Raw genomic sequence first — 25,462 nt, 5'->3', positions numbered from 1 at the left:
TATCGGATAAAATTTTAATGGCGTTTCTGGTCACTTTTACATTTTCCCTCTTTTCAAATTTTGAATTTTCCGGGCTTCATTACAACAACATATCACATACACAGCCAACACGGGTAACGATTTGAATCTACTAACCCTTCATTTCATGTGACATTTATTGAAACAATTACGTCAATCACGGTTGTTGTTTTTTTGACATTTTTTTTACAGGGGGCAAACACGGCAGGTATTATGATGATCTCCATCAGTAACATACGAAAATATTTGAGACGAAAATTATAGGCACACAATATTTTTTTCCTGAGGTGTTGGCCATCATCATAGAAACGATGAATATCGTCCCTTTCATGCATTGGTCGATTTTCCATTTCCCTTTATTTCGGAATAATGGGCTAGGTCGCAATCACTTAGCTTCAAAAATTTATTAATTTATCAATAAATAACACTTTGATCAATAAGACAACCTCGATACGAGCAAGCCTAATGAACGCTAATGGAGCGATCTTTGGAATATTATGTCAATCAGGATAGCCATGCCAACTGGACAATATTCGAAGATCTTATTTAATTACCCGTAGAACTGTCAAAACCGATCAAACGCTGCACAGATTGCGGCGACTTCCAGTTTGATCATTGGAAGTCTCATCTGGTTTCAACCGGTCACGACTGGTTCAAATCGGTATCCTATCTTTCTTTTTTTGTTATAAATTTGACGTAAAACTACCGTTGGGATCAAAAGGAATTCTAATGGTGGAAGTGATATTTCTATGAGTGAAGTTGGTCAAAGGGAGTGATACCATCTTTTAGTATTCCGCACCTGTTCAAAAATTGTCATCAATATTTTAAACATTGAAAACTCTAGGTGAATTTGAAAAATTTCCTTTCCTTCTATGTGTTTAGGCGTAATAGCATCAGGCGGTCAGTCAGTTTCACTCATGGTTCTAACTTAACGGGAAACAATCTATATATTTGGACTAAAATGCAAGAAGTACAGCACTTCGAACATGCTTCATATACAATGTTGAATTGTCGATTGTTGTCAGACTACTGAAGATCCAAATCAGCATGGGAGACCACACTCTGGCTTTAAATGACACGGATGAGCTCTTGCCACCGGGGTATTACACTGTAAATGCAATATTTGCTACATTGTGGTCGTTGATATCCGCTATAGGTATCTCAGGAAATGTTATAAATCTTTTGATTATTCCCCGCGTTCAAGCCGATGGAGGAACAAAGGTTTTCCTGACTGCTCTATCAATGACAGACCTCTTGACCGCCGTCTGTTTGGCCACTTCGGTCATTACACCTAGGGTAGGATGGACAGGCAGCACTGCTTGGGATATTCTGAGCCAAGCATGTTTCGTTTTAGGAACCTGGTCTTCAGTGACAAGTGCAGTGCTTATATTTGCCGTGAACCTTGATCGATATCTTTACGTTGTGCAGCCATACAAATACCATGAAATCATCACCAAGAAGAGGGCTCTAGTTGGTTCACTTCTGGTTTCCATTTCAATCCTAGTCCTTGGATTAGTCGTTATGAGACTTTCGGACAAATCGCTCGACGACATTGGTTTTCTCGGCAAGAATATCTTCTATGTACTTGATGTTCGTCACCGAATATACATAGTCACTCTCATTGGCATGTGGCCGCTAGAGGTTCTTGTCCTGGCAATGTATTCCCGGATGTTTTGCATTGTGCGGAATCACGCAAGGGTGATATCAGCACAAGAGAATGCTGCGATGCGACTTAGAACCCTTAGCAGCAGAGTCAGTCATTCCCATTCGTCCGGACCTTTCCAAGAGCGTCGGAAAGCACCTCAAGTCGCCACATCGTTAGAAAGCGTGTCCAATATCAGCCCAACGTCTTCTAGATCTAAGAAGGAGGTCGTGCTCAGACCAAAGAACTGGCGTCAACACAGTCGATTCCCAGACTTAAAGAAACAAAAGAAACATTCGCATCACAATATCCGGAACCTTCGTACCACATGCTTAGTTACTGGTTGCTATATGATGTTGTGGATGCCATTTACAATATTAGTGGCCAGGACGGTGTATTCAAAGAGAATCCCTCACGATATTAGCCTATTAATAACCTATACAGTGGGGAAAGGAAATTGCTGTGTCAATTGTTTTGTGTACATGTTCTCGAGGCAAGATTTCAAGTCTGCTCTTCGATATATGTTTCGATGTAGGTAGATTGAAATTTCTACAATGGATAGTTCGTAGACCCATTCAAACATACATTGACTGGACTTACTGGAGCAACTTTCATTCATGGGCAAGTCCACCAAACAAATTGGTGATTTGAATAAAAATGAGAAAAATCAAACAAGCATAACACTGATTTAAAAAAAATCAAAATCAGATAAAAATAAGAAAGTTACGACACACCAAAGCTCTACTTTTATTTGCATTATTCTGTTATTACTTTATTTTGAGTGAATCTGGACCATTCTAGTAACTGTTATCATTAACATTAAGACACCATATAATTGCAGTCATAATCACTATCATCCTATTATTTTAGCCTACATTTCTCACGTTGGAAGATGCAAGGAAAGTGTTTTATTTAATTTCTTTGCACCAAACACATGAAAATAAAACCTGCACTTTACATTGATAGATATTTCGATCAAGAGAGGGAGAGAGACAGACGCGAGAATGGGGGGGGGGGGGGGGGGTGTTGAGATAAGAGAGAGGGGGAATGTGCCATTGATGGTTGAGTGATCAGTAAGGACAATAATATCGACTGCTTGTATTCTGTGTAATGGTTTATGCCTGAAGCAATGAAAAGAAAGCGGTTTGGCACTAACGACATTGCGTAACTTTTTTGTATAAGCCTAGTAGTAAAAGGACACATCGTATGAACTTGCCGGAGAATTTCAAGGTGTGCAGATGTGTAGCAGGTTACCTGCTCGAGCTGTAAGATTTTCGTTTGTCTGATCTAGTGTATTTGGAAAACAGTAAAGACATTACTTTCCTTTGAACAGTTTCTTCATATAATATATGTAATCTACATTAGTGAGTAATAATATAATATAATGTTTTCTTGTCCAACTTAATGGAAATAATACTTATGATATATATATATATATATATATATATATACATATATATATATATATATACATATATATATATATATTATATACAGTCGACCAGTAAACCCCACAGTAAACATAATAATAATAATGATAATTTTTTGATTTATTTCACTTCGTTTCTTTCCATTTTTCACATACAAATCAGAAATACATAAATACAAATACAATTACAAACCAAAATGAACAAAAGTAATTACCTTACATTTGCAAAATTGGGTAATGTAATTTATACGAACAAAATACGATGCTTATATCATCATTTTATAAAACTAAACATTCTTAAAAGTATGACTATTTGTGTGTATGTTAAAAAAAAGAAAGGGGTGAAATGATAGAGACCAGCTGAGAAGCTGGCTTGTTGGACGCGGATCTCTCGAATACGTAAATAACGTAATATAATGTGAACTTGGTAAATGATCATTCAAATCAAAGGAACGTAAATAGTAGGATAATCGCTGAAAGTGTGGAAGATAAATGCTGTAAACATGGTAAAGAAGTCGACAAAATTAACAATGATACATCTATTGTAGCATCCTATCAAATGAAGAAGGTAATTTTGAAACGAAAATTGGGGTTATGTCTTTGATTGCTTTAAAAGAAACAATGATTTACATATATTGATTAATCCAAAGAGAACCAGGATATTTGTACTATACAGTGCGTCCCACAAAAAACGAAACCGAGATTTAGCGATGATTTATCATAACTTAATCATTAATACAATAGACAAATGACCTACCAATGTAAAGCTTAGAATCTCTTCTTTCATCTGATATTACTTAAATTATCCTCATTTACGCATGAGTGAGCAAAAACAATTTGAAGAAAGGATACCAAAAACTCATTTGGCGGGGGGTATCTGAATTTCAAAAAGAAAATCCCATGCCTAAAAAGTTCAATATCTGCTCTTTCATTTGATACCTTAATCACGGAAAATGGTCAAGAAGTAAAAAAGTTCTGTTCCCTCGAATCAATGCTTGTATTTCCATAATTTCATTAAATAAACGTGTTTTCACCGGTTTCCCACAGAAGCTATCGCAATGTTAACAGAAGACTTAATGCATGGCTGATCATCAACAAAACGGAATGTCGAGTGAGTCTGGACGCTAGCCTGTAAAACCTCTTTATTTTATGAAATTGTTGAATTTGAAGCCTTATTTCAAATAACCAGAACTTTGTTTTTTTTAGACCATTTTCTGTAATTGAGGTATCAAATTAAAGAGCTGATATTGAACTTTTAAAAAATGTGGTTTTCTTTGTGAAACCCAGATACAGCCCGCCAAGTGACTCTTTGCTATCCCCTTTTCAAATTGTTTTTGCTCACTTAGGCGTGAATGAGAAATAATTTAAGTAATTCAGGTGAAAGAGGAGATTCTAAGCTTTACAATGGTAGGTCATTTGTCTATTGTATTTGTGATTAAGTTATGATAAATCATCGATAAATCTCGGTTTCGTTTTTTGTGGGACGCACTGTACATGTAGATACAAGTAAATAAATTGAGAACTTATAAACTTTTTAAACAGAATATACAAACAGAGAAATATCTATTAACTGTTAAAAATCAGAAAATACGGAAAACATCTGTCGATTTAGAATAAGTTCCCATAATTTACCCATTGAAACTGGAAGACATAGACGTCCAGATAAAATACCCTCACATTTAAGAACGTGCAATAATTGTAATTCAGGAAGGGTTGGGGATGAGTATCACACGATAACAGAATGTAATGTACACACAACTGAAAGGGTGGTGTTTTTTGACAAAATAGCTGAAATGTATAAACAGTTTAAGAACCTTAGCGATGAAGACAAAATTATTTTCATAATGAAACTTGATAATGAAAACATAATTGATAATTTTTGTAAGTTCTTCAAAGCGATTATAAATAAGAGAGGTGAGTTTTAACATCAAGTACATTTTCTTTTTAAATTTCATTCAAAATATCTAAGATCCACCAAAGCCACCATTACCAAAGATATATCTCTAACGTTATACATTTATTTACTTCCTGATTTGTATTCGATAATGAGATAACTTATGTATATTGCATTATGCTACACCTTATTTATGTTAAATTTCAATTCGTCATTTCTCTTTGTATATAGATGTATATCTTTATAATAATTGGAAATCTATGTATTGATGTATTACTGATTTATACGACATACAGTTATGAATGTTTTTTTTATGTTATCATTGTATATATTTTAAAACAAAATATTCATGCCATATGAATGAAGTTTGTTAATAAATTCAAATTCAAATTCAAGAAAATCGAACCATAATCAATCAAGTGAATTTTCAGCGAAAGTGGCGTCGCAGAATTTACACGCATGGTGAGCTGTTTAAATTTAAAGAAAACCGATAACATGACCAGATGAACAATTGACATGATTTTGTTGGATAAAATTCTGAGATTGATTTTGAGAAGTCAATATTACGCTGTTGTAAAACAAAATGTTGTTCCTGAAACATTAATTTTGTATATAGGCGTATTTAAGAGCCTTGGAGACAATTATAAACAATTTGATGTATTGGTGCATTAATTGGTCCGACCGTGTATTTGATAGGAGTAACGACAGTGACCATGGTTGTGGAGCATTAAGTGAATACATCTGATCGACATCCATGGTTGATGTAAGAAACGTGTTGAGTGAGGATGGTGAGTTTTAGAAGGATTAGTCAATTGAGATGAGATGAGTGGATATTTCAGGTCTGCTTTTCAAGTTGGATAGTTATGACCTATTGTTTTATTTTAGAAAGTGAATAATCAATTGGAAAATGGAGCATAGTGAAAAATTACAAGTTTAGGAAATTGGCAAAGCCGATCTCCTAATATAAATATAAAAGTTAGATCCTACCTTAATTCTTGCTCGCCAGAAGATAGAATGGGATCCAGCCGCTCAGAATCTCAGATAAATTGCACAAATCCGTGAATAGAAATATATACACTTCACAATTTCAAATAGATTAGAAAAAAGGGATAGATGTCACAAAATGTCTCGCGAAGTAATGAGCTCATTAAATATGCAGAGAATATAGACTTTGAATGAGTGGAAGTGACGGTAAGGAATAAGATTGGAAAATGCAGAGAAATAATTAAGTATAAGTTGATCCTCCACAAGATTTGATTCGATCCTCACTAGCAGCTGGATGAGATGGTCAGCATGAGTGGACAGGACGAAGGCAGAGAGTAGAGTGATGATGTGATGGAGAAAACAAGTTGTTTTTACCAACATCAGAAAAGGTGAGACAAAGAAATAAGCGCCAAAAGGATGGCATAACACAGTTGAAAAGAACAAAGAAGAGAGAGGTAGACTGTGAGAAAAGCAAACATGCCAGCATCTCTGCAGTGATGTTGTATACCTGCAAGTTCATCGCAATAAACAAGAGACAATGAAAGGATGTTTGCTCCAAGTCTAGGAACAAAAGAAAGGTTGTTTCTCAATATAAGAATGTGTTTGCCAAGTAGATTTGGACAGAAAATGAGTTGGCTTGCTCTGTGAATGTACAGTATTGTAGTACATACACATGGCGTGAACAAGTGAGAATATATGAAATTGGAAATAAAAGAAAGAATTTATATACATATACAGAATATGTTGAAATATAAATGAAAATATATACAAGGAAAGAATATATAGATGTAGATATATAAAAAGATATAGTCAAGTCACTACAGTAGCTCCCCCCTAGATTTGTACCGAATAGAAATGTAGTAACAAATCGACAAGGGAAAGTAAAAGGGAACTTGGCTATATAAAACAAGAAAATAAAAGGAGTGGAAACATCAGTGAATTTTGAGACATGTTTCAACCGTCTCCGAAAAATTGAACGTATTTGGCAGGAAACCTGACATTGCGACCAGAACGGGTCTTACGAATTTCGGGAGGCATATGCTTGTCATCAGGATCCCTTGCCAAGTCCGTGGATTTGGATTGTTGATGAACTTGGTCAGGTGGATCTTGATGATGAAATGAAGGAATGTTAGCCTCCTGCTCGATGAAAGCCGGTTTCAGTCTGTCGACACTGACATTTTCATGTTTACCATTATAATCAATGGTAAAATACTTGTCAGTGCGACGGATGACTCGGAAGGGTCCTCTGTATGGAGGCTGCAGTGGCTTTTTAACAGCATCATCTCTTAGAAAGATGTGAGATGAAGAATGCAGTTCAGGATGTACCTGCGTTCGAGTGTGCTGTTCTCGAGTAGGAGTGGGATGTAATTCTCGCATCATTCTCTTTAGTCTGTGGGCATAGTTAGATGGGTCATCGGCAGCATCAATTTGTGAAGGAGCTACAAATTGTGCAGGTAGAGTGACTGTAGTCCCAAATACTAGTTCTGCTGCAGAGCATCCAATGTCCGCCTTGATTGCTGTGCGTATACCCAGCAAGACTAAAGGGAGTGACTCAGTCCAACGGACCTTGTTATGAGCCTTGAGAGAGGCTTTAAGTTGGCGATGAAAACGCTCCACTAAACCATTTGCGGCAGGATGGTATGCTGTTGTGCGGATGCGTTTAGTGCCAAGGAGGTTGGTGAGTGAAAGGAAAAGTGCTGACTCAAATTGCCTACCTCTGTCTGTTGTGATGGTAGTAGGTGCACCAAACACTGCTACCCATCTGGCCACAAATGCTCGCGCTACCGTCTCCGCAGTGATGTCTGGGATAGGGATAGCTAATTCTGGCCATCTGGTGTAGCGATCAACACAAGTAAGAAGATAATTGTTACCCTCTGATGAAGGAAGCGGGCCTACGAGGTCAATGTGCACATGAGAGAAGCGTGCATCAGGTGAAGTGAAAGTACCAAGTGGTGCTTTGGTGTGCCGATGTACTTTACACTTTTGACACTCTAGGCATGTTTTGGCCCATTTCCTGACATCAGCGTTGATGCTAGGCCAAACAAAGCGCTCTGTAATGAGCTTTTGAGTAGCTCTGATTCCTGGATGAGAAAGTCCATGAAGGGAATCAAAAATAGCTCTTCTATGTTTGACTGGTACCAAAGGCCTGGCAGTACCAGTTGATATATCGCACAGAATGGTAGTGGTAGAACCTGGGAGAGCAATTGACTTGAGTTGAAGTGAGGAGTCTTTCACCTCAGTTTCATCTTCCTGATCTTTTGCGATGGCCGCAAAGTCTATGATTGAGGAAGAATCAACTCTGTCAATATACAGACGAGAGAGGGCGTCTGCTGCTGTGTTCTCCTTACCTGAAATGTGCTGTATATCAGATGTGAACTGAGAAATGAAATCGAGTTGTCGGATTTCACGTGGCGAATGCCTATCCGGTTTCGATTTGAGTGCATGGGTAAGAGGTTTGTGGTCAGTGTAGATAGTAAATGACCTACCTTCAAGGAGATGACGGAAGTGCTTGATACCCAGATATGCTGCAAGCAACTCCCTACGAAAAGTGCTGTATTTGGTTTCAGCGGGTTGTAACCTCTTAGAGAAGAAAGCCAGAGGTTGCCACACTCCATCTACTCGTTGTTGGATAGCTCCCCCAACTCCTACGTCAGAAGCGTCGACTAGTAGGCACAAGGGAACATCAGTGCGAGGGTGCACAAGAACAGTAGAGTTAGCCAATTGATCTTTAGCATGATTGAAAGCAAGAAGCTCTTTCTCTCCAAGATCAATTGGCATGTTCTTTTTTGTTCTGTTTTTCAACAGATCAGTCAGTGGTTGCAGCACCTCTGCACAACGAGGAATGAATCGCCTGTAGAAGTTTATCAATCCCAGGAATTCTCGAAGTTTGGTGAGTGACGTAGGTGCGGGAAAATCACGGATGATTTTCACTTTGTCGCTAAGAGGGCGGATTCCGGTGTTGTCCACCATATGTCCGAGAAAAGATAGCGATGAAGCACCAAACTGACATTTCGAGGGATTGACGATGATGCCATACTCCTGCAGGCGATCGAAAAGCTGACGGAGATGTGTCACATGTTCATCCTTAGAGGAACTGGCTACCAGTATATCATCCAGATAAACATAGACAAATGGAAAGCCGCGAATGACGGTGTCCATCAATCGCTGGAATGTTTGTGCTGCATTCCTAAGGCCGAATGGCATTCGAACGAATTCGAATAAGCCGAATGGAGTGGTCACGGCAGTCTTGTGAATGTCGCTAGGCTCGACTGGGATCTGATGATATGCCCTAACGAGATCAATTTTGGAAAAAATTGTCTTACCTGCAAGAGTTGAAGAGAAATCTTGCAAGTGTGGGATAGGGTATCGATCCGGGACCGTGCGAGCGTTGAGCAAGCGATAATCACCACAAGGCCGCCAGTCCCCTGGCGTTTTCTTGGGAACCATGTGCAATGGACTTGACCAGTTGCTCTCAGATTGTCGGATAATGCCAAGTTCAAGCATGTGCTCGAACTCTGCCTGGGCAATTCTCTGACGATCTGGAGCAAGTCGACGAGGGCGCGCTGCCGCGGGCGGGCCTCGAGTTGGGATGTGATGCGTGGTAGTATGTTTCACTTCTGAGTGCTTGTAAACCGGTCGTGTGATATCCGGATACTGACGGAGAATGGAGTGAAATCGCTCCGATGTGTCATGTTGAACATACATCGGGCTAATAGTACCAGTATATGAACCACATCCCTGGACTGTAAGAGTGGTTTTGGTGTCTATCAATCGGCGGTGTTTGATATCCACCAACAGTCCAAATTGGTCAAGAAAATCGGCACCCAAAATCGGCGTAGGTATGTCTGTCACAACAAATATCCAGCGGAAAACACGCCGTAAACCGAGATCAAGTGTGAAAGACTTTTGTCCGAAAGTCTTGATTGGTGATCGATTTACAGCCTGTAGTTGGATATTTGTCGCGTCAACCCTAGCCGGTTTTCCCAATTTTGAATGAGGGAAAATGCTCACCTCAGCACCTGTGTCGACGAGATAGCGTGTACCAGTGTACTTATCGTTGACAAAGAAAAGGCGACTGGGTTGGGTGCTGCCAAGGGGGTTAGTCGCCGCTATTCCTTGGCGGGGTCGTTTCCCTGGGCCTGTCTTGCTGAGAAAGAGCAAGGACTAATGCACTTTTGAGCACTGCTCCCATGCTTCCAGTGATACCAGCACTGGGCACCTGCATGCTGTTTACAGTGATGCGGGCTGCGCGAAACCGACTTGCGCTGTCGACTACGAGTCCATCTCTGGTTTTCCAGCATGGAGCAGGTTAATGCTTGAACCTGCATTGTGAGCTGGTCAACCTGAGCGGAGAGTTGGTCGATTGGAGAAAGGAAAGATTCAGGAGTAGAAGAAACATTAGGGATAGTCATGTTGTAGGGTTAAGAAAAATTGAGGAGTAGAAAGGAAACAAAAAAATAGCGAAGTGAGAATAGCGAAGTGAGAGCTCGAGAGGAAGCGAAAATAGCGAAATGAATAGAAGGCGATAGAAGAAAATTAAGGATTCAGGATCACGTCGGGGTCACCAGTTTAGGAAATTGGCAAAGCCGATCTCCTAATATAAATATAAAAGTTAGATCCTACCTTAATTCTTGCTCGCCAGAAGATAGAATGGGATCCAGCCGCTCAGAATCTCAGATAAATTGCACAAATCCGTGAATAGAAATATATACACTTCACAATTTCAAATAGATTAGAAAAAAGGGATAGATGTCACAAAATGTCTCGCGAAGTAATGAGCTCATTAAATATGCAGAGAATATAGACTTTGAATGAGTGGAAGTGACGGTAAGGAATAAGATTGGAAAATGCAGAGAAATAATTAAGTATAAGTTGATCCTCCACAAGATTTGATTCGATCCTCACTAGCAGCTGGATGAGATGGTCAGCATGAGTGGACAGGACGAAGGCAGAGAGTAGAGTGATGATGTGATGGAGAAAACAAGTTGTTTTTACCAACATCAGAAAAGGTGAGACAAAGAAATAAGCGCCAAAAGGATGGCATAACACAGTTGAAAAGAACAAAGAAGAGAGAGGTAGACTGTGAGAAAAGCAAACATGCCAGCATCTCTGCAGTGATGTTGTATACCTGCAAGTTCATCGCAATAAACAAGAGACAATGAAAGGATGTTTGCTCCAAGTCTAGGAACAAAAGAAAGGTTGTTTCTCAATATAAGAATGTGTTTGCCAAGTAGATTTGGACAGAAAATGAGTTGGCTTGCTCTGTGAATGTACAGTATTGTAGTACATACACATGGCGTGAACAAGTGAGAATATATGAAATTGGAAATAAAAGAAAGAATTTATATACATATACAGAATATGTTGAAATATAAATGAAAATATATACAAGGAAAGAATATATAGATGTAGATATATAAAAAGATATAGTCAAGTCACTACACAAGTAACTCTTCGTGTGTTGAATGAATGTTGAGGGGGCTTTTGAATCACTTTGTTAATTACGTTCAATATTAATTCCACGTCGACCATTTTTTTTAATTTTTGATAGAACAAGGAGTATAAAGAAAACGTATTGTTCAGTGATTTATGCAAATGTTAAACTTTGAGCACTTAAGGGCGCGACGAGTTACACGGATAATGTATGTCTGTTGTCGCCTTAGTGTGCGATGTATCTGGATCCTTGGATCTTAGTTACAATAAAAATTGATTACAATATGAATCGATCGTGAATGACATGGCAAAAAATGTGTTCGTTTGCCTTATTTTAATTTTAACCGTGACACTTTGACACGTCTTTTGTATTATCAAACAGAATAAAGAAGATGTTCTCATCTGTGTGTTCACTCTAAGAAACGAAGAGCTAATTAAGCTCTTATATAAAGAGCGTGTATAGTGACTGCACTTCGGAGTGCTGATTTGTCTAGTTCAAATTTGAACGAGAAAAATCAGCAATCCGAAGTGCAGTCACTTTATTAAATTCAATTCAATTCAATTCAATTTATTCAAATTCCATTCAATAAAAATACAAGATACAATATCAGAGAAATACATAGTAACAAAACAATTAAACATACATAAATATAAAATGAAATTTGGGAGACTGCAAAATACCGAAAGGTCTTGACGAGGCAGACCCCGAGTGCCATCATGGCAATACATATATATATTGGCATAGGTTAAAATGATGACATGAACAGGGTGAAAAAAATATTTAAAAAAATACACTTTAAGAGCTAAATTAGCTCTTCTTAGCTCTTCTTCTTTTAGAGTGTTCGGTGAAAACACGTGATCGAAATACAGCGCTTTATGTGTAAACGTTGGATAATAAAATTTGTTTCAAAACAGCAAATAAATTTAAGAGAGATTGACAGGAAGTTTCGAGTACGATAAAGGAAGATTGAGATAGGAATGAATAAATATATAGATCCTACCACTTCATATGTGATATTGTATACGGAAGGAAATCAACGTAATATAATATTAATATTGCACGACCGTGCAATAACGCAATGTTAAGAATGTATATTGTGTACATGTACGCTAATATAGAAATGCTCCTTTCAATTCCCATGGAGACGTCGAGAGAATAATTTAAACATTTTAGTCGGTTCACTACATGGCTTATGCAAGATTCTTGCGTTTGCCGCTAAATTACAGCATTGGACGTAAAAGTTATGAAACCATTGATCTTAAATGGTCCAACATCTTACTCAGTTTTGCCATTAGCTATCCTCATTGTGAATAACTTTGACCCAGCCCACATTGTTTAAAAGATATCCCTTATACAAGGACCCTGATGTAAATTTGAAAGCAAAAAAAAAAAAGTTTTCACTATAAAATGAAGGCCATTTTCGTTAGATTTATCAATTTCTCACATATTCTAGACTTGCAGGGGTGCTGCCTATGGAGAATAATACACGCAGCACCCCCAGGAAATTCTTGGGGGTGCTTCAGCACCCCTGCTTCCCAGGGCCATGCCTTATACCTCTGGATGTTTAGTATTTAACAGTTTGAAAATAATCAGCTTCTTGTGTACGTGTTCCATTTCGATTCTATGCAAATTAACCACGGCTTCACAGACTAGACGATGAAGTCCAAAGGTCATTTAACAGCCTTTGTCTTTAGTTGATTTAAAGAGGAATTATCACGTACGTCTAATTGATTTTTTTTTTTTTTTAATAGAAGAGAAACTAAATAGGAAATCTGGATCCTTTACCCAGTGGTAGATCGTTGACCTTAATTCCAATCACCGTTGATCAATGCATGGCTATGGTGATTGAGCTGATGTACTTTGAACCAATTAAACCCTGAATTTAGACGCTGATTAAACTGATTTTAAACCATTTGGTGTATTACCAGTATGTAAGGCTTGTTTCCCTGCAAATTTAACTGCATTTATGTTTTATTTTTTTTTTGTATTTATATATATATCTTTTTTACTTTTGTAATATGTCTACAATGTAAAATTGTATGGCTGGAATCATAATTTTTAGTGAAAGGTGTGTGCGGGAAGGTGCGTGCCTGTAAGTGGGTGTGGGTGTATGAGAGAGATATGTAGTGATGTGTGTTCGTTTGAGGGTACTTGCGTGTAGGTTGGTCTCTGCGCGTGCTTACAAACCTCACTGTGAGCGTCAGACATGCACGATTTTGAATACGATGCATACGGACTGAACAAGTGATCTCAGTGCTCTGCATATAGGATTAATCATGACCATGATGACTCGTTCCCATTTATGTTTCCTACTATAACTAAAGATTTGTTATGTTCCGATGACATAAGCATGTAACAGATAGCGTGCAATCTGGAATTGTTGCTCAGATACGGGGAATTAACCTGTCCAGTACCATGTTAGTACACTAATCGCGTTTACAATTTTTATCAGACTGAATGATTTTGTAGCTTGGTGCACGAAGGAGCCGTTAGGTATGTATCATTACTAGACTAATTTATTCCCATTGTTTGTAGGCCTTTTACAGGCAGAAATACATTGCTTCATGAATATTGTATTCTATCAACCTGAAACGATTCATGAATTCTGCTTACTCTGTATTCCTGATGAAAATTAGAATGCAGATAGCACAAAGAAAATCTTTATTTTCATTCGTATGTAAGTACTTCAATATATATGTTGTACAAGGACTATCCGGTTCTATTACCCAACAGGTTAACTCATATTATGGTGCATTTGCTCTCAGTAAGTCATTCATATAGGCATAAGCAACCATATTAAAACAATTTTGATATTTTGTTACTATAAATGCAGTTAAAGCATTTGTCAGCGTGACTTCTCTTTATCTACCCTTTCACTGACTCTAATTGTGATTTATTAAAGGGTAAATTCACGAAGATTATTTTCTTTTGATTTTTTTTTACTAACATACACTATAAAAAGTTTACCTTATATTGAAAAAAATATATATAAATGCTTTTTTGTAAGCTAGAATTATACCAAATACTGTGTAAACTATCAAAATTAATGTAGCATTGAAAGTTACCCATAAAACAGGCATGTACCCCAACATTGACCCAACAAGATACTCGCATGCTACCGTTTTACCCAATTTGGGTAATTTTTTTACTCAATTTATTTTACAGTGGGAGCATTTCCGAGGGTGAGTTAAATGAGAGGGGAAGCCATAAACTTTACAAATAGGCACCATGAGTCATTTGTTGATCATAACCATCGTTGCGTTATGATAGATTAATTTTCGGTTTCGTATTTCTGGGACGCACTCTAGTATAAACAGAGTACAGAGTACAGCATTCAAGCACTCTTCTAGAACATAAACCTATTCATCATTAACTATTGAAATATGAAAAATGAAAATCATTATCAAAACCATGGGCAGCAGCCCTCAGAATGAAAAATGTAAACATGATTATTTTATTGTCCTTTGGTGGATATTGAACAAACCTTCCCCAGGGCCCTGGGAACGATTTTTTTCAACAGGGGGTGCTGGTTTAAATTTGAAAAGCAAAAAAAAAATATATATAAAACAGTTTTCGCTAAATGAAGGTGATTGACAAGCAAAAAAAAGAGTTTCGCTACTAAATGAAGCTGATTTTGGTTACAATTGTGCATTGCATACCAACCACATTTCAAGGGGGAGGGGGTGCCTATGGTAAACAGGCAGCACCCCCGCTTCCCTGGGCCATGAAATTCCTGTTCATATGTTTCTGTATATTTTTTGTTTTGTTTTTTAAATAAACTTGACGTTAACTTCCCACCTGTTTTTAGAAAGATCACATGTTTTTTTCTTAAAACATAATATGATTTTTTGTGGGTTCTCAGGGAGCTTAAGGCATATTTAGGCTACCACAATTTTATTTCCCTTTGTTTTGTGTACGACCATAAGATGCAAGGCACAACAATAACCACGTTATCCTGAGACTATATTCAAACGAGTCACCTCGGTTGGAAACTGTGACGATAGGCTATATCGTCTGAGTCCTATAATGTAAGGAATTTATGTTTGTCATCCGATGTTAAAGAAGGGAAGAGAAATTAATTTCACTGGAATCTTTCTTCATCTTCTCTTTTATCTCAAGAACTCAATATGGCGTCTGCTCCATCTCCGACAATCGAAGGACGTTTCCAGAAGTGTCTAAAACCTGGTCTCAATCGCCCACATGATGTGATCTTTCACCAAGGCCAATACATCGTCACCGATACATTTCACAACCGGGTCATAGCAGTGAATCCAGCAGACAATTCTTTAGAGGTCCTCTGCGAAAAGAAGCAAGAGAGATTGTCATCGAATATGAGGCCTTACGGGATCGTTGCTTTGTCGGATTCCAAGCAAGATTTCCTCATCACCGACGCAGCAAACCGGAGTATTCTGAGGTACACTGACAACTCTTGCAAGGTCTGGAGCGAGGCGGAGCTGCCTCAGAATGGATGCCCGGCTGGAATAGCGGTTGATGCATCATCAGGTAATGCTTACGTCGCTGACTCTCAGAATCGCTGTATCAGGGTTTATGATGCGGATGGTAGATACTGTCGTTCTTTTGGTTCGGACCATCTCCAATCGCCCTGGTTCCTGGACTTCAACTCCGAAGGGCATATCTTTGTGACGGACAACCTGGCAGGGTTGAAGATCTTTGCAAAGGACGGCAAGTTCGTTAAGAAACTGGCGATACGTTCTGAGAACAGGTCTTGGTCCTGCCGCGGGGTGACCATCGATCAGTATGATAATATATTTGTGACTGCGAGGGCGAAGGGTTCTTTTCGATTACTCAGCAGAGAAAAGGTCGTGGTCTTTGATCACACTCATAGAGTGGTCTCCAGCCTTGGAGGATTGATGCAGTTCAACTATGTGCGAGGTCTTTGCTGCGACTACGGAAACAATCGCCTTGTCGTAGTGGATGGGGAATGGCATCGGCTTCAACTCTATAAACTTTACAATAAAAAACAATCAGCCCTAAGACAACATTCAGTTCTTGTAGACTCACCCAGAGACGAAGGAGACCAAGCTCTAAAGGAACATGGCGGTGATTGCGATGACGAAATGGATGAAGGCTTCGTCATAGTGAGTTCATGCGATTGCCAAGCCGATATTGACGACGGTGATGTTGACGACCCTGAAACACGAATGGACGATTACGACTATGACTACAGCCACCTTGAACTCTTCAGAGAAGAAAACTATAACATTGCGTCTCTCAATTTGCAACCCGAATCCGTAGAGTAGATATTTGTCATAATTATAAACAATTAAAGGATATGACTTTGATATAAATCGTTTTCAAAGAAGACTACACTGCGGGAATATGTTTTATATGTCGGAAAGTGGAATTTTCATTTAGGTCACTTGAGAAGAATGTGCCTAATTTGCATATTATTTTTGTACAGGTGTTTGGAATTCTCTTGATCGGCCGGATCACTAGATAGGGTTAGGATGATCGATGTATGTACGCTCGAAAAATATAATTCTAATTATTTTCTAATCCTTGTTATGTATTTTAAAGGATTTTAAGGATTTGTTTTCTCGTAATATTGAGTGAAAACAATATATATACTTATATCTTTTCATATTGGCTGTTTCAAAGTTTAACAAATCCTTAGCGGAATGATATTTTTTTGGGTGGTTCTGCGACTCCACTGCTTGTTGGCATTTTACGTTAGGTAGAGTATTGCACGTCCTGGTTCTGGTGCAGGTCGGACCGCAATCGAAGCAGGCCTGGGAAAGGGCTGATGTAAGTGTCGTTTTATCTTATTTTTGCATAGAATTACAGTAAAATGTAATTAATTTAATAACTAATCGTTTCTATACTATCATGGACAAATTTTGAGAAAAGAATGACTTGTTTTAAGATTGAATTTAGTCACTTTTACTTTCATTGACTTAAGCGAGCAAGTGTATCTCGGTCAGGTTCAAAGACGAGTTGTAACTTACAAATTATGAGGATATTTACTGGTTTACTTTTTGTGCTAAACATTGTTGGGAATAATGAATATAAGTAATACTTGATATTTGAAAGGTCAGAAATTTAGGATTACTTGTTGAATTGAAGAGAAAGTTTTAGTAGATTATTTAAAAGATAACATAGAGGGCGTTCTATAGTAAACATTGTATTTCAAGATGGCGGCGCCCATGGTAAGGTATGCTTCTAGCTGACCTCGTTATATTATATGATGTGATGATTTCTGATTATGGTTCTGAACTAAGAAGTTAGATCTATGACTTCTTTGCTTACTGAACATACACATATTGTTTGTAGACTTAAATTACTCTTTTAATCGCAGTATCAGATGAGTAAACTGTAATAGAGAATGGTTGTGTTAAGCTCAATAGACAGAAATATGCAGTTTGCTCCGTTACGGTCTTAATTGGCTAACTCAACCCACCCCCCGACAAAATGGCGACGAGGATGGGATCATCAGATTATGGCTGTGTTCCGATGTCAGCGATCAACCCCAAAGTCAGCGATTGAGGTCTATCGTCCAGAGGTCAGCGACCAACTAGGATGATGGCAGTGAAGTTCTACACATCCAAGAGACTTTAACGTTCTTACTTCGGAGAGTGAATGGTCAACACATGAACATTTGGTAATGAGTTAAAGGTGGTTTAGGTAATCTTAGATAACTATGAGTAGAGTTAATTTTTGATTGTTCATTGATTTACACCACTTTATACATGTGCATAGACCTTCTCTCCCCTTTGTAGAATTATATAGCCCTTGTAACGATGTCACAGTCTGTAGAGGAAATGGTGTCAGTCCTTACCCAGGCACTGCAAGGCTTGAATATTCAACGTGCTCCCCCACCAGTGAAATTGTCTAAATTTAAGGGTCCACCTAAAGTCGCTGGAGACTTATCTCTGGAAGAGTGGCTTGAAGAGTTTTCCAGTTATACTACTCACTATCAGTTGTCTGGAGAGGCAAAAGCACAGTCGCTTGTCGATCATTTGGCTGGAGTTGCCAAAGAAGAGGTTCTATGTCGAGATGAGGATGTGCGAAAGGATAGTGATCAAATTATCAACGTTTTACAGTCACTCTTTGCAGCGTCAGAGTCGGTACCTTCACTAAGTCAATCCTTCTACAATAGACGACAACAAGAGGGCGAGAGTTTGGCCGACTACAGCCGGGCCTTGATGAGGTTGTACGATCGCATGGAGAAAGCTGCTTCCAGTACAGAAGATAAGAATGCTTTGAAGAGGCTCAAAGATAGCTCGCTGAAAGAACGTTTTGTTTGTGGAGCTAAAGAGAAGTGGGTACAACGAGAGTTAAGACGAATTGAAATGTCTTCAAAGAGTAAGAACTTTCTTGAGATGAGATCTGAAGTGCTTGAATTTTTCTCTGGTCAAGAACCAAGAAGTTCACCACGAGTTCATGAAGTGTATGCTGAGCGTGCTGACATGTGTTCTAGTTTTCCCAAGCAAGAGAAAGAACAGGAACAGTCGGATGTCAAAGCTGAATTGGCAGATCTAAGAAGAGAAGTAGCTCAGATTGCCAAGAGTGTTCAGGCTCTTACTCAGTATACTCAAACTCCTAAGAAGATCAAGAAGAAACTCAAGTGTTACAACTGTCTTAGAGAAGGACACACAAAGAAAGACTGTACAGAAGAAGTGGTCTGTTTTAACTGTCATCAGACTGGTCACATGGGTAGAGAGTGTCCGAAGAAGAGTACAGTTAGCAATCATCCTACGTCTGAAACTAGTGCCAGTCCTACATCGCATTATGTACCAACTGCCAATTTAGGGACTGTGGGACCAGCAGAGTCTAAAGAGAAAGCTAAATCAAACCTTGTTGAGAGATTTGTTGCTAAAAGTCCATGCTGTAACATTCTCATTGGAGGAGTAGAGATTGGCTGTGTAGTTGATACAGGAGCCGAAGCATCTATCATACCTTTGTCCTTGTATGAGAGCAAGCTGAAGTGTCGTATTGGAGAGCTTCAGAAGAGCGAAGGAATCTTTCTGCACGTGATTGGAGTTGGAGGGGTAGAGTTGCCTATTGTTGGTTATGTTGCGTTACCAATCAAGGTGAAAGGAGAAGAATTGATGGGTAATTTTCTGGTAGTGTCAGATCGAGCACCTACTGTGGAACATATGAGGTACCCAATCCTTCTTGGCTCCAACATATTGCAACACATAGCAGAATACAAGCCACTGTATGATAAGTTGAAGAAAGAATCCCGTAACCAAGAGCAAGAAACTGATGTTCACATTGGTTCTGTTCGAATTTATACCGTAATTGAAGACACCCTACCTCCAGGCGTAGAGATAAAAGGCCTAGACCCAGTTGAAGAGGCAGCTGTAGCTAGCTTACTGCATAAGCACAAGAATGTATTCTCTAAGGGATCATATGATGTAGGTGTATGTGACCTCATTCCACATGAGATCCGATTGACTGAAGGTCCAGATATTAGGTTACCATACAGAAGAATTCACCCTTTGCAAGTAAAAGAAGTGAAAGATATGCTACAAGAGATGGTAGACCAGAAGATTATACGTCCTTCAAAGAGTAGCTTTGCCAGCCCTATCGTATTGGTTAGAAAGAAGGATGGTAGTTTGAGGCTATGCATAGATTATCGCAAGTTAAATGACCGTACAGTGAAAGATTCATTCCCGCTACCAAGAATTGAAGAGACTTTGGAAGCATTGTCTGGGTCTAAGTATTTCTCAACTTTGGATTTAGCACATGGTTACTTCCAAGTCGTGATGGATAAGGACTCAATTGATAAGACCGCCTTTCGAGTCCCATGGGGTCTGTATGAGTTTATGAAGATGCCCCAAGGTCTTACCAATAGCCCATCTACATTCCAACGAGTGATGGAGTGCATATTAGGTGATTTGAATTTGTCTCAGATACTACTCTATTTGGATGACATCTTGATATTCTCAGAGACATTTGAAGAGCACCTACGTCGTCTAGATACAGTTCTTTCAAGGTTGCATGAACATGGACTCAAGGTCAAGGGAAAGAAATGTGATCTGTTTCAGAGAGAAGTTCGATACCTGGGTCACATTGTATCTAATGATGGTATAGCTGTAGACCAAGATAAAGTAGAGAGAGTGGCGACATGGCCTGTTCCCAAGAATGCTAAGGAGTTGAGGTCATTCTTAGGATTGGCATCTTACTATAGACGCTTCATCCCTAACTTCTCAAAGATAGCAGCCCCCTTACATGCACTCACAGGTTCAAGCCAGAAAGGGAAGAAGAGGGAACAAGCTACGTTCAAGTGGGACGATGAGGAGGAAACGGCCTTCCAAGAACTGAAGAGAACACTAACCACAGCGCCAGTTCTAGCTCACCCTAGATTTGACAGGAATTTCATCATGGAGGTTGATGCAAGTACTAGAGGTCTTGGAGCTTGCCTTCTTCAAGAGAATGACGGGAAAGTTCATCCAGTAGCCTATGCAAGCAGAGGACTTAGAGGATCGGAAAAGAAGTATCCTGACCTGTCCAGTTTCAAGTTAGAGTTGCTTGCGCTCAAGTGGGCAGTAACGGATAAGTTTGGTCCCTACATTCAAGGCTCGCACACAGTGATCTGGACTGATCACAACCCACTTGCCCATTTGAAAACTGCAAAGTTAAATGCGACTGAAATGCGATGGGTTGCCCAGCTGGCAATGTATGATATAGAGGTGAAATACAAGCCAGGGAGAACCAATCAATGCGCAGATGCACTAAGTAGATGCCCAGCGAATGTTTCGACTGAAGAGCTGAAGGCTGGACTTCAAGAGGTTGCTTCTTGCTTAGTGGTGAGAGCAGATGTCGAAGTAAATGCCCCAAAGACTCCAGCTCTTAGTGACTTGTTAACCACAACCAACCCAATGTCGACTGTCCTACCATCATATTCTCATGAAGATCTAAGTACCATGCAGAAGAGTGATGAGGTACTGAAGGAGGTGTGGAACATGTGGAGTTCCAATTGGAAGCCAGGTCAAGAATATGATAAGAATCTTCCAGGTTTGAGAGGCTTTGTCAAGGAATGGTCGAAGTTGACTGAACATAACGGAGCTCTGTATCGAGTAGTAGATGACTCTATTGTAGGCAAGTTTAGACAACTGCTAGTGCCTAAATGTCTGCAATCTATGTTGTTAGAAGCAACACATGACAAGTGGGCACATCAAGGTATCCATAGAACTGTAGAGCTTCTCCGCAAGAGATGTTTTTGGCCAGGCTTACACAATGATGTGAAGAAGTATGTCAAGAAGTGCTGGAGATGTGCAACTTCAAAAGCCCCTACCCCAAGTGTTCGCCCGCCTCTGAGACATCTTCTTGCTTTCCGTCCCCAAGAAATCCTATCGATTGACTTCCTGAAGTTAGACAAAGGCAGATATGGATTCGAAGACGTACTAGTTATGACCGATGTCTTTAGTAAATTTGCCCAAGCTGTCCCATGTAAGAATCAGACAGCGGAGACTGTCGCAAGCACACTACGAAATCACTGGTTCGCGCATTATGGAATTCCTACCCGAATCCATTCAGACCAAGGACGTTCGTTCGAGAGTTTGTTGATACAGGAATTATGCAAATTGTATGGCATAAAAAAATCACATACTACACCCTACCATCCTTCCGGAAACGGACAGTGTGAGCGCTTCAATAAGACGTTGTGTGCCTTGTTGCGTTCGGTCGACCCGAAGGAAAGGAGGCGATGGCCTGAGTTAATCCAACATATACTACATGTGTATAATTCCACCCCACATCGTGTGACTAGAGTAACGCCATACTTGTTAATGTTTGGCCGAGAACCTCTAATCCCAGTTGATCATCTGCTAAGCAATGTAGAACAAGATTGGAATGAAGAGTACACAGAGAAGCAAGCAAAGTTGATGAAGCGAGCATGTGATGTAGTCACATCCAGACTCCAAGCAGCTGCCAGAAAGGAAGAAGAGCGGCACAAAGACTATGTCCCAGAGGATATGCTTAGTGTTGGAAATAGAGTGTTACTAAGAAGACAAGCTTTCACCAAAAGACACAAGTTAGCTGATAAATTCTATCATACAGCCTATGTGATAGAAAGTAAGAATGCAGAAGATGATGTCTATGAGATACGACCTGCAACGGGTGGTGAAAGCAAGTGGGTAAATAGGAGACACCTCATTCTAGATCCACGAGATGAAGCTGATGATCTAGATGATGTCCTTCCCGAAGATCAACAAGGAATTGAATATTCAAGTATCGATGAGAATGAAGAAGTGGATGTTATTCGATATATCTCAGATTCAGAAGATGATGAATATCCATATGTTATTACGTATGATGAGGACTTTAATGCACCAAGAGTTGATGTCGAACCAACACCACTTCGTAGATCAACGCGGAGTACTAGAGGAGTTCATAGAAATCCAGGTAGACTTCCTACGTCGGCTTTAACTGGATTGCCCAGTTGAGTGATGAAGTAGTTCCTCGATTTTGATTGTATACTCCCTCCGTCGATTTCAATTGGATTTTCCAGTTGATTCAGTGGCAATTTTTGTTATATATATTTATCCTTGAGACAAGATGAAATTGTTTTTTTTTCCCAGAAGTTGATATTTGCTGTGTTACTCAAGCAAAAAGAAAGAGTTGTTGGTGACAGAGTTGAGACTTGTAGGATTAAATTTGCATTTATTCTCAACATCATTTTTTTCTTGTGGAAAGAGTAACTATTCTGAATTCACAAAATTTCTTTTGGAGATAATACAACGACTCAAGCGGGGAAGAAATTTGAAGAAAAGGATATTGAATTAGATTTTTTTTAAGAAAAAAAAAAAGTCTGAACGTTTCGATTGCTTTCAGAACATTCCTTTTTTTGAGTGAGTAATATAGTTCATTCAGTTTTACTGTATCCAAGCTGTCTACACAAAATGTATTGTTTACACTGACAAGAATTGTAACAGAGAGTGTGTATATAGAAGAAACAAATTGGACCATGTACAGAAAATAGTGTAATTTATTGTATATATTGTTATATCATTTGTTTGAAGCAAATCATTCGGGTCGATTGATTTTCAAGCGGGGAAACTGTCGGAAAGTGGAATTTTCATTTAGGTCACTTGAGAAGAATGTGCCTAATTTGCATATTATTTTTGTACAGGTGTTTGGAATTCTCTTGATCGGCCGGATCACTAGATAGGGTTAGGATGATCGATGTATGTACGCTCGAAAAATATAATTCTAATTATTTTCTAATCCTTGTTATGTATTTTAAAGGATTTTAAGGATTTGTTTTCTCGTAATATTGAGTGAAAACAATATATATACTTATATCTTTTCATATTGGCTGTTTCAAAGTTTAACAAATCCTTAGCGGAATGATATTTTTTTGGGTGGTTCTGCGACTCCACTGCTTGTTGGCATTTTACGTTAGGTAGAGTATTGCACGTCCTGGTTCTGGTGCAGGTCGGACCGCAATCGAAGCAGGCCTGGGAAAGGGCTGATGTAAGTGTCGTTTTATCTTATTTTTGCATAGAATTACAGTAAAATGTAATTAATTTAATAACTAATCGTTTCTATACTATCATGGACAAATTTTGAGAAAAGAATGACTTGTTTTAAGATTGAATTTAGTCACTTTTACTTTCATTGACTTAAGCGAGCAAGTGTATCTCGGTCAGGTTCAAAGACGAGTTGTAACTTACAAATTATGAGGATATTTACTGGTTTACTTTTTGTGCTAAACATTGTTGGGAATAATGAATATAAGTAATACTTGATATTTGAAAGGTCAGAAATTTAGGATTACTTGTTGAATTGAAGAGAAAGTTTTAGTAGATTATTTAAAAGATAACATAGAGGGCGTTCTATAGTAAACATTGTATTTCAAGATGGCGGCGCCCATGGTAAGGTATGCTTCTAGCTGACCTCGTTATATTATATGATGTGATGATTTCTGATTATGGTTCTGAACTAAGAAGTTAGATCTATGACTTCTTTGCTTACTGGACATACACATATTGTTTGTAGACTTAAATTACTCTTTTAATTGCAGTATCAGATGAGTAAACTGTAATAGAGAATGGTTGTGTTAAGCTCAATAGACAGAAATATGCAGTTTGCTCCGTTACGGTCTTAATTGGCTAACTCAACCCACCCCCCGACATATATAAACGTATTTTTAATCTTCTTTATACAAGGCTCGGGCATTTCTGCGAAAGACCTGAAAACAAGAGTTCTTTACCAGGCAATATAATAATAATGTGCAAAGTTTAGTCCTCTATATAACCTATTGGTGTCATGCGTTTCATGAGTAAATATTGAACATTACTTTATATCATTTAAAAGCAAACACCAAACTAAAAAGAGAAGCTCAATATGAGGGAAAAGCACGAAAAGGCGATTTGTGATATCTTAGGTATAAAACAGAGTTAAAACAGTCCATGATGCACGTAGTCACAAAATTACCGAACCCTTTTGCCGAGGAATATTTTCTTTATACCAAACCAAAACTGTAAGATCTCTTGCTGTACATACTTTAAAAACGTATTTTGAAACCCGTCTATTGCAAACAAGGAACGGCCTATAACATGTACTAGTACTGTTGACATAAATTATCATTGTTCTGCGTTTTCTTATCGTATTCTGTTAGCTTCATATAAATGTATGTTTGGTTTTCCTAATCCGTTCATTTGTGATTTGATTATATACACACTTGACATGCAATAGGATGTCATATCTATGACAAGAAGTTGGTAAAAACCGAAACGCTTATTCGTAAACCCATTAATTTTCACTGATCGAAACCAACTTTGATACAAGTGTACGTCGACATTCCCTTTAAGAATATCCGTGTTCGATGTAGGCCAATGTACACGATTCTATTTCCTGTTCTTGATAAGAACGTTGTCCACTCTTTCGAATAAATTAAAACTGAAAAAGCGACATGTTCTATCAGCACTTCAAAATGATGAAGTGTTTCTCTGGTTAATCTATGTAATGAAGATACTTGTAACATGCTCGTTTATATTACGCTATGCATAAGCGAAGTTCCTATTTATATCTAAATGAGTACCCCTGAAACTACTAAGGTCGATTCTGAATTGTTATATCACGTATTCCAGA

The 25,462-nt window shown here is 38.6% G+C and overlaps 1 protein-coding gene across 1 annotated transcript; it reads left to right on the top strand.

Annotated features, from left to right (window-relative positions):
• Positions 1-13,603: 13,603 nt before the first annotated feature.
• LOC129277785 (E3 ubiquitin-protein ligase TRIM71-like) lies at positions 13,604-16,738 on the top strand. The gene is made up of 2 exons (XM_054913990.2): positions 13,604-13,894; positions 15,521-16,738. Exon 2 carries the CDS (start codon positions 15,529-15,531, stop codon positions 16,660-16,662), a length of 1,134 nt encoding a protein of 377 aa, XP_054769965.2. The 5' UTR covers positions 13,604-13,894; positions 15,521-15,528; the 3' UTR covers positions 16,663-16,738.
• The last annotated feature ends 8,724 nt before the right edge of the window (positions 16,739-25,462 follow it).

This window comes from Lytechinus pictus, chromosome 1 (genome assembly GCF_037042905.1).
Source record: "Lytechinus pictus isolate F3 Inbred chromosome 1, Lp3.0, whole genome shotgun sequence".
NCBI classification, from domain to species: Eukaryota; Metazoa; Echinodermata; class Echinoidea; order Temnopleuroida; family Toxopneustidae; genus Lytechinus; species Lytechinus pictus.
The sequence above is the reverse complement of the archived record's forward strand: the minus strand, read 5'-3'. Positions and strand labels throughout refer to the sequence as shown.